The sequence below is a fragment of the Arachis hypogaea genome, chromosome 13 (assembly GCF_003086295.3).
Source record: "Arachis hypogaea cultivar Tifrunner chromosome 13, arahy.Tifrunner.gnm2.J5K5, whole genome shotgun sequence".
NCBI lineage: Eukaryota > Viridiplantae > Streptophyta > Magnoliopsida > Fabales > Fabaceae > Arachis > Arachis hypogaea.
This window is the reverse complement of record NC_092048.1, coordinates 32,609,551-32,625,233: the sequence shown is the minus strand read 5'-3', so window position 1 is coordinate 32,625,233 and position 15,683 is coordinate 32,609,551. Positions and strand designations below refer to the sequence as shown.

Below are 15,683 nucleotides of genomic sequence, written 5' to 3'. Positions count from 1 at the left end.
GTTACTGTTCTAGCCTCTTCTTTTATAGAAGACTCACTGCTTGAGTACAGATGCTGATTTCTAGCAACCGTATCTATGAGTTCTTGAACTTCTTCAATCGTTTTCCTCATGTGTATAGATCCACCAGCTGAGTGGTCTAGAGACATCTGAGCTTTTTCTGTAAGCCTATAGTAGATGTCTAATTGTACCCACTCTGAAAACATTTCAGAGGGGCATTTCCTTAGCATCCCTCTGTACCTCTCCCAAGCATTATAAAGGGATTCATGATCCTCTTGTTTAAAGCCTTGGATGTCCAGCCTCAGCTGTGTCATCCTTTTTAGAGGGTAAAATTGATTCAGAAATTTGTCTGATAAATGTCTCCATGTTTTTATGCTTGCTATGGGTTGGTTATTTAACCACCTTTTAGCTTGATCTTTTACAGCAAATGGAAATAGTAACAACCTGTAAACATCCTGATCTACTTCTTTATCATGTACTGTGTCAGCAATCTGTAGGAATTGTGCCAGAAACTCAGTAGGTTCTTCCTGTGGAAGACCGAAATACTGGCAATTTTGTTGCACCATGATAATGAGTTGAGGATTTAGCTCAAAACTGCTTACTTTGATGGGAGGTATACAGATGCTACTCCCATATGCAGCTGTAATGGGGTTAGCATATGACTCCAGAGTCCTTCTGGACTGTTCATTTCCACTTATGTCCATGATGGAGAAAAGGAAATTGATATGAATTACAATTAAACTATATTTTTATATTTTATTTTATTTTATTTAATTAAAAGTAACCAAAAATAAAACAAAATAAATGGGAGATAAAATAAAACTTTCGAAAATTAGAAGAAAATGAAATAAAAGCAAATTAAAAACTAAATTAATTAATTAATTAAAAAGATTTTGGAATTAGCAATCAAAAAGATATGATTGAAAATTATTTTGAAAAAGATATGATTGAGAAAATATGATTGCAATTTATTAAAAAAAAGATATGATTGAAGAAATTAAAAAGATTTGATTTTTGAAAAAGATTTGAAAAGATCAATTTTTGAAATTAGAATTTTGACTTGACTAAAAAAAGATATGATTTAAAATTTTTTTTACTAATTTAATGCAAAATTTCGAAATTTATGAGTAAAATAAGGAATAGATAATTTTTTTATTTTTGAATTTTAATGAGGAAAGAGAAAAATAACAAAATGACACTAAACTCAGAAATTTTAGATCAAAACAAAGAGAACAAACTAGAAAACTTTGAATGTCAAGATGAACACCAAGAACAAATTTTTGAAAAATTTTTAAGTGAATAAAAGCACAAGGGACACCAAACTTAAAATTTTTAGAAAATCAAACACAAGTTTTCGAAAATTTAAAGGAAAACACAAAGAAGACACCAAACTTAGAATTTTTAAAGATCAAGAAAGAACTAAGAACATGCAAATTCGAAAAATTGAAAGAAAATAAAAGCATACAATTGACACCAAACTTAAAATATGAAAATAAACTAGAATAAAAGACTCTAAACCAACAAAAATAAATTATTCCTAATCTAAGCAACAAGATAAACCGTCAGTTGTCCAAACTCGAACAATCCCCGGCAACGCCGTCAAAAACTTGGTGTACGAAATTACAATCACACTTTTGCAACTCCGCACAACTAACCAGCAAGTGCACTGGGTCGTCCAAGTAATACCTTACGTGAGTAAGGGTCGATCCCACGGAGATTGTCGGCTTGAAGCAAGCTATGGTTATCTTGTAACTCTTAGTCAGGATGTCAATAATTCTCAGATTTGATTGTAAAAAGTAAAAGAACATGAAATAAATACTTGTTATGCAGTAATGGAGAACAGGTTGAGGTTTTGGAGATGCTCTGTCTTCTGAATCTCTGCTTTCCTACTGTCTTCTTCTTCACGCACGCAAGGCTCCTTCCATGGCAAGCTGTATGTTGGTGGATCACCGTTGTCAATGGCTACCATCCGTCCTCTCAGTGAAAATGGTCCAAATGCGCTATCACCGCACGGCTAATCATCTATCGGTTCTCACTCATGTTGGAATAGGATCCATTGATCCTTTTGCGTCTGTCACTACGCCCAGCACTCGCGAGTTTGAAGCTCGTCACAGTCATCCCTTCCCAGATCCTACTCGGAATACCACAGACAAGGTTTAGACTTTCCGGATCTCAAGAATGGCCGCCAATAATTCTAGCCTATACCACGAAGGTTCTAATCTTAGATTAGAAACCCAAGAGATATGCACTCAAGCTATTGCAGATAGAACGGAGGTGGTTGTTAGGCACGCGTTCATAGGTGAGAATGATGATGATTGTCACGGATCATCACATTCATCAGGTTGAAGTGCGAATGAATATCTTAGAATAGAAGCAAGCGTGATAGAATGGTAAACAGTAGTAATTGCATTAATTCATGAAGAACAGCAGAGATCCTCACCCCCAACAATGGGGATCAGAGACTCATGCCATAGAAGATACAATATGAAATGTGTAGAGTGTCATGAGGTACAAGATGAATCACTAAAAGTAGTTTTTATAGTAAACTAGTGACCTAGGGTTACAGAAAATGAGTAAGCTAGAATAGTTAGTGTAGAAATCCACTTCCGGGGCCCACTTGGTGTGTGCTTGGGCTGAGCATTGAAGCTTTTACGTGTAGAGACCTTTCTTGGAGTTAAACGCCAGCTTTTGTGCCAGTTTGGGCGTTTAACTCCAGCTTTCATGCCAGTTCTGGCGTTTTGACGCCAGAATTTCTATGCTAACTTGGAACGCCGGTTTGGGCTATCAAATCTCGAGCAAAGCATGAACTATTATATATTGTTGGAAAGCCCAGGATGTCTACTTTCCAATGCAATTGAGAGCGAGCCACTTGAGCTTCTGTAGCTCCAGAAAATCCACTTCGAGTGCAGAGAGGTCAGAATCCAACAACATCTGCAGTCCTTTTTCAGCCTCTGAATCAGATTTTTGCTCAGGTCCCTCAATTTCAGCCAGAAAATATCTGAAATCACAGAAAAATTCACAAACTCATAGTAAAGTCCAGAAATATAATTTTTGAATAAAAACTAATAAAAACATAATAAAAACTAACTAAAATATACTAAAAACATACTAAAAACAATGCCAAAAAGCGTATAAATTATCCGCTTATCAACCACTTGTACTGGACTGACCCATTCATTGTCTGAGATGGGGTAAATGATATCTGCTTCAAGTACCCTGGACACTTCTTTCTTGACAACTTCTAAGATGGTGGGATTCAATCTTCTTCGGTGTTGACGGATAGGCTTTGATTCCTCTTCTAAATATATTCTATGCTCACAAACTTGAGGGCTGATGCCTAATATATCCGCCAAACTCTACCCAATTGTTTTCTTGTTCTTTCTCAGCACTCTGAGCAGTTGCTCTTCCTGTTGGGAAGTGAGTTCCCTTGCAATGATAACTGGGAACTTCTGATTATCCTCAAGGTAAGCATACTTGAGGTGTGAAAGAAGGGGCTTCAATTCCAATTTCTACTCATAGCTAGGCTCTGGATCATCCAGGGGCTAGTGATAATGGCAAAGTGTCCTCATTGTGTTCAAAGGGTGTTCCCACACTTGGACCTTGCTCCATATGCCTCTCTTCTACTTCTTCTTGGTGAACTTCAGATATAGTTTCATCAACGATGTCACAGTGGAAGATAGAAAGGTCTTCCGGAGGGTGCTTCATAGCTTCATTTAAATTGAATCTCACTGTTCTGCCATCTATCTCAAAGGAGTAAGTTCCTGAGAATGCATCCAGCTTGAACTTCGAGGTCTTCAGGAATGGTCTTCCAAGCAGGATTGATGATGGTTTTCCTGAGTCATTAGGAGGCATTTCCAGGATATAGAAGTCAATGGGAAAAGTGAGCCCCTTAATGCTCACTAATACATCTTCAGCAATTCCAACTACTGTAATAATGCTTTTATCTGCTAACACAAAATGAGCCGCTGACCTTTTTAAGGGAGGGAGCCTTAGAGTATCATATATAGACAATGGTATTATACTAACACATGCTCCTAAGTCACACATGCAATTAGAAAATATTACACCTCTAATGGTATAGTTAACCATGCATGGGCATGGATCACTACATTTTTCAGGTATACCTCCCATTAAAGCAGATATAGAACTACCTAAAGGAATAGTTTCTAATTCATTAATTTTATCTTTGTGTATGCATAAATCTTTCAGAAATTTTACATATTTAGGTACTTGCTGAATAACATCAAAAAGGGGAACAATTACCTCAACCTTTTTGAAGATTTCTACCATTTTGGGATCAAGTTTCATCTGCTTTCTGGATTTCCTTGCAACGTGTGGAAATGGAATAGGGATGGCGCCACTTGCAGCTTCTGCATCCTTTGGTGGTTCATTCCTTTGATGAGTTAATTATTCTTCAACAACGTCTTGTACTTCCTCTTCCTCTTCAGCATCTTCCACTTCTACCACATCCTCAGCTGGGGCGTGTTCTAGTGCTCTTGGCTCCTCTTGGTTCCTCTCTTGCAGTGTGGTTCCAGACCTCAAAGTGATGGCATTGATGCCACCCTTGGGGTTGGGTAAGGGTTGAGAAGGAATTCTACTGGAGCTTAAAGGTTGGTTAGTGGAAGTAGGTAATGAATCTATCCGGGCGGCGAGAGCTTCTAAAGTGGCATTCAGACCATTTAGAGTAGAATTCAGTGTAGTCTGCATGTCTTTTTGTCCTTGTGCAAGAGAACGGAGCATCTCGTCATTTGATGAGAAAGTGGGATAAGTGATCTGAGGGACCTGTTGTTGGTTGTGCTGGGGTCCTTGTGATTGCCTTAGGTGAGGAGCTCTGTAAGGTTGGTTCTGATTTTGCTGTCTGTTGTTGTTATTCCACCTCTGATTTCTATTGTTGTCTCTGCCTCCTCTGTTATAGTTGTCCCTCCAGCCATGGTTGGAATTATCCCTCCAACCTTGGTTGGAGTTGTTCCTGCCATCCTTGGTTATAGTTCCCACCTTGCTTGTAAACGCCGCCTTGTTGATTGTATCCTTGATTCGGGCGGTCATAGAAGTTATGAGTAGCTGCCATAGTATTGTCTTCTTGTTGGAGCTGCGGGCATTCATCAGTATAATTACTATAATCAACACATATTCCGCATACTCTTTGGAGAACTAACTGTTGGCTTTGTTGTGGTGGGGAAGGTTGAGCTTGTTATTGTTGGTTCAACTGCATTTGCTTCAGTAGGTTGGTCATTTCACATATACTCTATGTAAGAGCAGAAGTCTCAGTGCTAGAGGGAATTTCTGCAACAGCTTTTGAGTGGCTACTCCTATGCCTGTGATTTCTGGTGGACTCAGCTAAGTCGCTGATCAGTTGCCATGCTTCAGCTGTGATCTTGTACTTCTTCAGAGAACCATTACTAGCACCATCTAGTGTAGTTTTATCTCGAGGCTTCATGCCTTGAGTGAAATAGCTGATCAACACTAGCCTGTCAATCATGTGATGGGGGCATGCGTCCAGAAGGTTCTTAAAACACTTCCAGTACTCAAAGAGAGTTTCTGATTCACCTTGAACAATGCAGGAGATCTCTTTTCTCAGTCTGTCTGTAACTTCAGCTGAAAAGTATTTCTCCAAAAATTCTCTCCTGAGCGTGTCCCAGTTAGTAACAGTCGCTTCAGGTTGGGAGTAGTACCACTCCCTCACCTTTCCCTCAAGAGAAAACGGGAAGGCAGTTAACAGAATAGAAGTTTCATTTGCACCATGACGCCTAACAGTAGAACAGGCTGTCTGAAAGTCCCTGAGGTGCTTGATGGGCTCCTGAGCAGGTAAGCCATGAAACTTGGGCATCAAGTTGAATAGTGCAGTCTTCAGTTCAAAATCTGCAGCCATAGCTGAGTGATGCACTTGATACGGCTGTATTGAAAAATCTGGGGCTCCAGCTTCCTGGAGAGTAATCCTCCTAGGTGCTGCCATTCTATCTGCGCGTGAATCAAATGAATCAGTAGTAAAGGAGCTTGTTTCGCTCTCAGATAGCGGTTCAAATTCGCCCTCAGATGAGACTGGTGAATCGATAACAATCACTTCACCACCCTCAGAGGCTAACCGACGTCAAGCTCGCCTAATACGTGAAATAGTTCTTTCAATTTCAGGATCAAACGCGACTAAGCTAGGATCAGGTAGTAAACGCGTCATTCAATGAAAGAAACATATAGCTCGTGGTAATAAAACAAAGTAAAATATGCAAATAAAAATAAAATATGTACACTAATTAATAATCTAGCACACAATTGAAACTCCCCGGCAACGGCACCAAAAATTGATGCGTAGCAGAAATTAGGCCAATTAAGAGATTGTAATATAAGAGCAGCGTTGCGAGTATAGCCCCTAACCAGCTAAAATTCGTCTCATCAATTTAGAAAGGTTGTCACGAAATTTAGAATAAAAATACTGGGAGTATGAGCCCCAGGTCGTCTCCCAACGAGTTGCAAGAAAGGATGCTAATTTATTAATCAGGAATTCCAAGAGAATTTGAGTTTGGGTAATGAGCAATTAAATAATTGTGAATTAAAGCAATAAAAACTAAAAAAAATTTAAAATATTCTAAATAAAAAGCCTTGACTAGGGGAATGATTAATCGGAAGTTCTATCCTTGTTGGGATCTCTTAAGTGTAGAATAAAAAAGGTTGTTGTTTTCACTTAGTTAACCCTTACTAAATAAAGGAAAGTCAAGTGATTGAGCTAACTCTTATTTGCAAATCCTAGTCCTCTCCCTTAGGAAGGTCTAGCGTTAGTAAATACAGAACTAACCAACAACTTCCAGCTTAATCACCACTTAAGCATTCCAACTCAAGTGTCTCCTTTTAATCAACCCCATGTTAAGTAGGGAATCTACTCCATTGACATGAATATTACGCTCATAGAAATATAAGAAGAAGAAAAAATAAACTAAATAAAATAGGTATTGAAAACTAATTAAAAATAAAAATAATCCTTTGCATTAATAAATTCAAAATAATCCAATTACCACTCTAAACAAGAATTAAGAATATGGAATAAATAAAAGAGCAAGTAAGGAAACAAACTAGAATAGTATCTTCAACGGAGGTGATGACTCTTCAATATCCAAAGCAAAAGCATAAAACTAATAAACTATGAATGTAAAGAGAACCTAGAGGGAGAGTAAATTCTCTCTAGATTCAGATCTAAAACCTAAAAACTATCCTAATGAGAATGTGTCAATGTGTGTTGAGTCTCTGCATGTTCCCTGGCTTTAATCTATGTTTCTAGGCCAAAAACTGGGTCAAAACGCGGCCCAAAATCGCCCCCAGCGTATTCTGTTAATTCTGCAGATTGCGCATGTCACGCGTACGCATCAGTCACGCGTACGTGCGCTGGTCGTTTTGACGTGTCACGCGTTCGCGTCAAGCACGCGCACGCGTCATCTTGCAGATTCCAATCCACGCGTACGCGTTAGGCACGCGCACGCATCGCTGCAATTTTCTCCATGTCGCGCGCACGCATGAGCCATGCGTGCGCGTCGATGCTCGCTGGTCATCTCCTTAGTTTCTTGTGTTCCTTCCATTTTGTTTGCAAGTTTCCTCTCTATTTTCTAAGCCATTCCTGCCTTATAAAGCCTGAAACACTTAACACACGGATCACGGCATCGAATGGTATAAAGGAGAATTAAAATACACAAATTAAAGATCTTTAGGAAGCAAGTTTTCAACCATAAAACAAAACTAGGAAGGAATTGTAAAATCATGCAAATCATATGAATAAGTGGGTGAAGACTTGATGAAACCACTCGATTAAACATAAGATAAACCATAAAATAGTGGTTTATTAATCGCATATTTGGCCGCCTCCCTTCTCAATGCTCTGGCCGCCTTCTCGTCGTCAGGGAGTTTGCCGCTTTCTAAGAAGTCGGTGATTGGGTCCATCCAAGAGGGGTCTATCTTTGTCAGGTATAGGGTGATTGCTGGTTCTTTTATCAGGCCCTGAATGAGAGACCGGTTGCCGGACCCTGGTTTTGTGCTTGCTAGCTTGGATAGGAGGTCCGCCCGCGTGTTCCTTTCCCTCGGAACGTGTTGGATCGTGACCTCCTCGAATTGTTTGCTCAACTCTTTGACCTTCTCCAGATACTTTTGTAACAGTGAGTTTCTGGCTTGGTAGCTTCCATTTACTTGAGAAGTAACGACCTGCGAGTCACTGCACACTTCGAGCCTCGTGGCTCCGACCTCGCTAGCTAGGATTAAGCCGCCCAGGAGGGCCTCGCATTCCGCTTGGTTGTTTGACACTGGAAACTCAAACTTGATTGATTGTTCATATATAACCCCGGCAGGGCTTTCCAGCATGATCCCGACACCTCCGAACGTTTGGTTGGAGGCTCCGTCTACGTGGAGCCTCCACCGTATGCTCGTTGCCTCGGTTGGGTCTCCCGTTACTTCTACCAAGAAGTCGGCCATGGCCTGCGCCTTAATCGCATGCCTGGGTTCATACTGCAAGTCGTACTGGGATAGCTCGATAGCCCAAGTCATCATTCTTCCCGCTAAGTCGGGTTTCTGGAGTACCTGGCGGATTCCCTGTTCTATTCTCACGACCACTTGATGACCTTGGAAGTACTGTCATAATCTACGAGAAGAGGTCAGGAGTGCAAGTGCCAACTTCTCTAATTTGCTGTATCTCAATTATGCTCCTTGGAGTGCTTTGCTCACAAAGTAAATTGGTTGTTGGATCTTCCCTTCCACTCACACCAAAACCGCGGCCATCGCTTCATCCGTTATGGCCAAGTACAGGTATAGTGGTTTTCTGACCTTGGGCTTCCCGAGAACAGGTGGTGTTGCAAGAATCTCTTTGAAATTCTTGAACGCCTCTTCACATGCCGGGGTCCACTCAAACGCTATCTCCTTCCTCATCAAGTTGAAAAACGGCAGTGATTTCGCAGCCGACGCACCGAGAAAGCGAGACAATGCGGTGAGCCTTCCTGACAATCTCTGAACATCCTTGACGTAGCCTGGGCTCTTCATTTGGAGTATTGCTTGACACTTTTCGGGGTTGGCCTCTATCCCTCTCTGGGTTATCATAAACCCCAAGAACTTTCCTGCTTCCATGGCAAAGGCACACTTGAGCGGGTTAAGCCTCATGCCGTGTTGTCGGAGGGAAGCAAACACATTTCTTAGGTCGCTTAAGAGGTCTTCAGGTCGGGTGGTTTTTGCAAGGATATCATCCACGTATACTTCCACTGTTTTGCCTATGAGATCGTTGAATATCTTGTTCATTAACCTTTGGTATGTGGCCCCGGCGTTCTTCAGGCTGAACGGCATTACTTTGTAGCACTTTATTCCCCCCGGTATTATGAACGCTGTTTTTTCTTTGTCAGGCCGGTGCATCGGTATCTGGTTGTAGCCAGAATAAGCATCCATAAAGCTCAGATACCGATATCCCGCCGCCGCGTCAATGAGCACATCAATGTTGGGTAGGGGGTAGCAGTCCTTAGGACATGCTTTGTTAAGATCGGAGTAATCTAGACACATCCTCTATTTTCCATTGTGCTTTCTTACTAGAACTACGTTCGACAGCCAGGTCGAGTAGTCGAGTTCCCGGATAAATCCTACTTCGAGGAGGCTGGCCGTCTTCCTGGCTACCTCCTCTGCTCTTTCTTGTGACATTTTCCTTCTCCTTTGAGCCACCGGTTTGGCCTCCGCCTTGACGGTCAAGTGATGTGACATGAGTTGGGGGTTTATCCCCGGCATGTCGGCTGGCGTCCAAGCAAATAGGTCACCGTTAGCCTTGATCATTTTCATTAGAGGTTCCTTCAATTCGTGTGGGAGGTTTCTGTTCACGAAGGTGAACTTCTCCTCTGTGTCACTGACCCTAAACCTTTCTAAGTTCCCCTCTGGTTCGGGTCTGGGCTTGTCGCTGACTCTTGCGTCCAGGTCGGCGAGGAACACTCCCGATGCTTCTTTAGATTTCTTTCTTAAGTAGGGGTGGCAGCAATACCCGAATCCGCGGGTACCCGCCCCGCCCCTACCCGGTCGGGGCGGGTTTAAACCCGACCCGCAGCGGGGCGGGTCTGAAGCGTGGCGGGGTGGACGAGCGAGGCGGGGCGGGGTCGGATTTATGGTGAACCCGCCCCTACCCGCCCCGGAGTGCATAAGTATATATATGAAATTTAGAAATTAGGTTAAGCCGTTAGTCATTTCATCTCTATTCTCAACCCTAGGCATTAGGGCTTCCTCGCCGTCACTCACTTCCTCGCCGTCACTCAGTTCTGCGTCGCTCTTCACTCCTTCAGGCTTCAAGCCTTCAGCTCTTCTCCAAGTCTCGAAGGCTGTCAAGGACCACATCCTCTGCTCAGCTTCGCCGGTAAGTCGCCGTCACAGATCGTCCGGTCGTTCGCCGTCGCTCACCAAGACACCAACCCTCCTCATTCATCTCGGTCGCCTCGCTGCTGTCGCTCACGGAGCTCACGTCGGCGTCGCTCCCACTTCCCGCCGTCACAGTCCTCGCCGACTCGCCTCTCCGATCTGCGGTCCCTGGTCTCTGCTCACCTTGTCGTCCCTCCTTCCTCCGTCGTCATCTCTCTGGTGACTGGTAAGCACTAAGCACTTCTCGCTCAATACTTACCGCTGATGTGCATCTTCAGTTTTTTTTCTTTAATTTAATGTTTATGATTTATGTTTTATCTTAAAATAGTTAAGATAAAACTAAAATTAATTTTGATGCTCAAAAGAACATTTAAAATTCAATCCATAGATTCTTTTGACTGGGTAGATTCCTGCATTGTGTAACTCTTCTTCTTGTAAAATTCTTCAATTTCTGATTTGGGTGATAACAGATTTTCTGGGGAGTTTCCTGAATTTGTTACTAAGTTTTGTGGGTTGAAATAGCTTGATTTAGGGAACAATCAGTGTTTGTTGGCTCAATTAAAAAAAAAATCATTTCCCCTTTTTTAAATAAAAAATTAAATTATGAAATTGAGCTATGAAGTGACGGTGTGGGTTGATGGCTTCATCCTGTTGAAATTGAAATAGCTTGATTCTTGTTGAATTCGTTACTCTGAGTCTGAGATTGATGGCTTCAACCTGTTGAATGATGATATAATAATTCCACTGTTGTTTTATTTATTTATTCATTTATTGAAGCTTCACCCTTTATGTTTTTCTTTTTAATCAAACTGAACCAAAAAGTTTTGTTTTTTTCTCCTAAACTTTAGCTTCAATCCTTTTAAAAACTTGAGCTCTGAAATGTATATTATTTATATATACTTTTGCTCCTTTTTCCTGTAAACCGCAACAACACACACATTTCTTTCTTGGCTTGAACCATGGCTCCTTCTAGATCTGCCTACTGCTTAGCTGTAACCATGTCCAACTTTTTCTTCTCCCTTTTCTTTTCCTCATTATTTAATCATGAATATAATAGTAACAATAATAATTACTCCTTTTAATTTACTTGTGCTATGCCTGTTTATGTTTGTAGATCATATTAGTATTTTATAATATGTATTATGAGTTTGTATTTGCAAGACACTACTACACTCTACAGCATAGCAGCCTTTTTCTCTTCTTTTTAATCATCAGTGCATGCATCATCTTAATTAATTTTATGAGATTATCAAAGATTCATAATCCAATCTTCATCATTATTACATTTCAATGCTGCTTATTATACATGCTATATAGCTCTAAACATTTCAAATGTATGTATTCCATTATTATCATTATTATTAGATTAATGTTGTTCATCTAAGGAATGTTGTGGTTAGAAATGATGACTTGAACTTGAACTTGAACTTGACCCCACTAGGCTAGAGGAGCCACTTTACTTATTCATGTGACTTAAAGCCTTGTGTTAAGTGTTAACAAGACTGAAATGTATATTATTTATATATACTATTGTTTTTATTCAGTGTTTCCTAGAGTAGAGACATCAAAATTTTGTTGTTCTTGAGTCAATGTTCTTTTACCTCTTGAGTCAATTTTGTTGTTCTCTATGAGGACAAGCTGATAGCTATTACCCTCCTTTCTTTCTAATTTATTTTTCCATTTCAAATCATTTTAGTGTGTTGTAGTGACTCTGTTTCTTTTGATCATTTAAGTTATGCATGTGTATTCATAAAGAGTAAAAAATCTCTGATTTTATTCTGATTTTGCATTTTGAATTTTGATTTTATTCTGATTTTGCAATTGTGCATTCTGATCTTTATACATTTATATGATTTATGTTAATTTTATACCCTCAGGTTTAAATCTTGATTTGCAAACTTTATATGATTTTCAGGTTTAAATCTTGATTTGCAAACTTTTAATGATGATGAAAATGTTGAAAGTGATCAAGAATAAGGGTTGAAGTTTCCTTTATATCTAATATTGTAATTTCTTTATTATGGTGTTAAATTTGTAGTGATCTAACACTTTTTTTTTAATTTCAAGTTATTTGAGCTAATGACATTGTATGAATTTTATGTTTGTAGTTTAATTTATCTATGAATTTTAAGTTTTTGTCTTAATTTATATATGAATATGTAAAAATTAAAATATTTAATTTTTATAGGGGCGGGTAGGGGTGGGGCGGGTACCCGCAGGGGCGGGTTCGGGTAGTGCAATTTACTATCCGCGGGTAGTGACGGGGCGGGTAGTAGATGAATAATAGGCCGGCGGGGCGGGGTCGGGTAGGGTAAAAACCCGCCCCTACCCGCCCCACTGCCACCCCTATTCTTAAGGAGAGACTGGCATTGTCGCAAGCAACTGCCATTTCCAAGTCTCCTTTTATGGATCCTACGGATCCGTCATCAGCGACGAACTTCATTACCAACATCTTTGTACTGATCACTGCCCCGAGATCGTTGATAGTCTTTCTTCCTAGGATGACGTTGTAGGCCGTGGAGTCTCGTAGAACCACGAACTCAGCCATTACCGACCTTCTCCCACGTCCTAGTCCTACAGATACCGGTAGGGAGATTATCCCGTCTGGCTTGATAAAGTGGTCGCCCAAGCCCACTACCCCGTGTTGGTGAGTCCTTAAGTTGGCATCCCGGAGACCCAAGGCATCAAACACGTTACGGAACATGATATTCGAGTCAGCCCCGGTGTCTATAAGGATCCGCTTGATGATGCCGGTTCCCACTCTGGCCGTGATGACCATGGGAGGGTTTTCTGCCAGGACTTTGGCGTCCTTCTTGTTTGCCGATTTCGACCTTGGAGCAGCGTCTCTTGCTGTTACCACGTTTACTATGGTAAGGCCGTGTTCGTTGTCCTCTGGCTCTTGACGTCGCTTCACCACACGAGTCTTGTCCTCTCCCTCGCGATCGCGATCTCGCCTCCTCAGCTCCCTGATGAGGTGGGAGAATTCGGCCAGCTTTCCATCCCGGATCGCTTGTTCTAGCGCGTCCTTGAGGTCGAAACAATCCTGCGTCTTGTGCTCGTAGCCCTTACGGTAATCACAATAGAGGCTTTTGTTCCCCCCGGTTCGGTCATTTAGAGGTTGGGGCTTCGACAGAATTTCCTTCTCGGCTATCTGCTGATAAACTTCTACTATGGGGACGGTAAGGGGGGTGTAGTTGGTGAATTTCCCAACTCGGGGGAACGGCCTGGATGTCTTGCTCGGCCCGCCGTCTCTGGTGTGCTCCTTCAGCCTTTCCCCTCCACCGTGCTGCCGGGGTTGATTGTAGGCGGGCTGCCGCTTGTTGGCTGCCACGACTTGGCTGACTTCTTCATCGTTGATATATTCCCTAGCCACACTTAGGATCTCTCGCATCGTCCATACTGGCTTCGTGGTGAGATGCTTCCTGAAATCTTCATTCAGAAGTCCATTCGTCAAACACAGACTGGCCACCGAATCAGTTAGCCCGTCAATCTCCAAACACTCGTCGTTGAATCAGTCCAGGTATTTCCTGGTTGGCTCGCTGGGCCTTTGTTCCACCCCGAGCAAATTGATCGGGTACTTCGCCTTTGCGATTCTGGTAGTGAGTTAGGCCAAGAAAGCGCGGCTAATGTCTGAAAACCTGGCAACAGAACCCCTGCGGAAAGCTGTTAAACCACCGTATTGCAGGTCCCACCAGAGTGACCGGGAAAGCGCGACATCTCACTTCGTCGCCTACTCCCTCCAGGTTTATTCTGGCCTCGAAGACCGTAAGATGCTCCTGTGGGTCTTGGGTTCCATCATACCTCATGTCTGTCGGCTTATCAAAGTGCTTTAGTAGCCAGACCTCGAGGACGGAATAATGAAACGGGGTTGCGCCCATTATCATGGGTCGTCGCGTTCTCTTCGGCCTTTCTCCGCCGTCCTCCCGGTCTCTCTCTGTGGCGCGCCTCCCCTCAGGTCGGGTGTATATCACAGGGTCACGCCATCTTTGGGGGCATTCCCGCTCCTCCCCGACGCTTTCAGACTCGGATCGCGGGCTGGGCGTGCGCTGGGAGTGACTTCTCCCACGTGTCTCGGAAGACCGGGAATAGTCTGGCTCGTGAGTTCGTTGACGACGTTCTTGATCAGCCAGCTGACGCTCCAAGTTCTACATCCTATGACGCAATTCCTGCATTCTTCTGGCGTTGTTGCTGCCTGTCCCCCCAAAGGGTAGTCTTTCTTGGGATCGTGAAGACGGCTCGGGTCGTCGTGGAGGGGACCTCGTGCGCTCCCGGGAAGAAGCCACGGAGGTTGCTCCCCCGGGATCTGCCCCACGACCATGGTCGCCAGGACCCTGTACGATGTCCATTTAGGCAATCCCCACATATGGCGCCAATGTTCGGTCCAGGTACCGGACGGTTCGGAGAGGTCCTTGAGTTGATAAGGTGGGGTATCGCCTGGTCCTGGGTTGCGGGGGTGAAACTGGAGCAGCCGGCGTCCCGAGCTCTTTGTGTGGAGAGCGGAGGTGTCACCTGCAAAGACACTCCGACACTCTAGTCCGTCAAGTGTGCATACAAAAAAGAGGTAAAATGATGTATGTGACGTATCTTGGGGCCTACCCTCCCCTTATATACCTTGTCAGAAAAGTGGGCCCCATAGTAGAAGGCCTCTTTCCAGGAAGTTTCCTTCTCCCCAGCTGTTATGCAGCTGACAAAGAGAGTGCATGGCCGGATCGATAGGTCTTCGGGCCGGATCAGTCCACACGTCTAGCTGGGCTGGGCCGTAACAGAAATAAATAATAATATCAAATGAATTCTCACATACAAATTTCACTCCTTCAAATATTTGTAACAAAATCTAACTATAATAATATACTTTTAATATAATTCTATCATCCATTATATATTTTTCTACTCACATTTACAAAACTCTTTCACTGGAATTCTTCTCTGAAAGAAAAGGATCGAGGGACAAAGAAAAAGAAGAGAATTAACAAATATGTTGCCTATATAGACAACACAAATTAGACTCCTTTATTATTTTTTTCTAAAATAAAAAAAATCTAAAATACTTAAATTGAACCTACTGATTTCTATTTTATAAAAATTCAAATTTTATTCTACCGAAAAATTCAGACTGCCAATTTCATCATGATTTTTTTGTTAAATAAATCGAACCCTCCGATTTTAACATTTTTAATTTAAAAAGCCTAACGCCACAAACAAATAAAATACACCCCTCTTTCATATCAATACATAACACACCAGCAGAATTCATATGAAAAAAATGAGCCGAATATAGTAAACATGATATGTGCATATTTCTCCTGTACATTTTGTACACTAGATAACAATAAAATATA

General features: G+C 42.1%; 1 protein-coding gene across 1 annotated transcript; it reads right to left on the bottom strand.

Annotated features, from left to right (window-relative positions):
- Positions 1 to 10,155: 10,155 nt before the first annotated feature.
- Positions 10,156 to 14,222, bottom strand: LOC140177544 (uncharacterized). The gene is made up of 3 exons (XM_072210665.1): positions 13,983 to 14,222; positions 12,664 to 13,834; positions 10,156 to 10,307 (listed from the first exon to the last, which is right to left on the bottom strand). Exons 1-3 carry the CDS (start codon positions 14,220 to 14,222, stop codon positions 10,156 to 10,158), a joined length of 1,563 nt encoding a protein of 520 aa, XP_072066766.1.
- Between the last annotated feature and the right edge of the window lie 1,461 nt (positions 14,223 to 15,683).

Excerpts from the sequence above, each read along its gene's own strand:
- LOC140177544 (XM_072210665.1), bottom strand. The coding sequence starts at position 14,222 with ATGGGCGCAACCCCGTTTCATTATTCCGTCCTCGAGGTCTGGCTACTA. Across the intron at positions 13,835-13,982 it reads CGCAGGGGTTCTGTTGCCAG|ATTGACGGGCTAACTGATTC; the intron begins GTTTTCAGACAT and ends GAGTGTTTGGAG. Across the intron at positions 10,308-12,663 it reads AGTGGGGCGGGTAGGGGCGG|CCTTCGAGACTTGGAGAAGA; the intron begins GTTTTTACCCTA and ends GGTCCTTGACAG.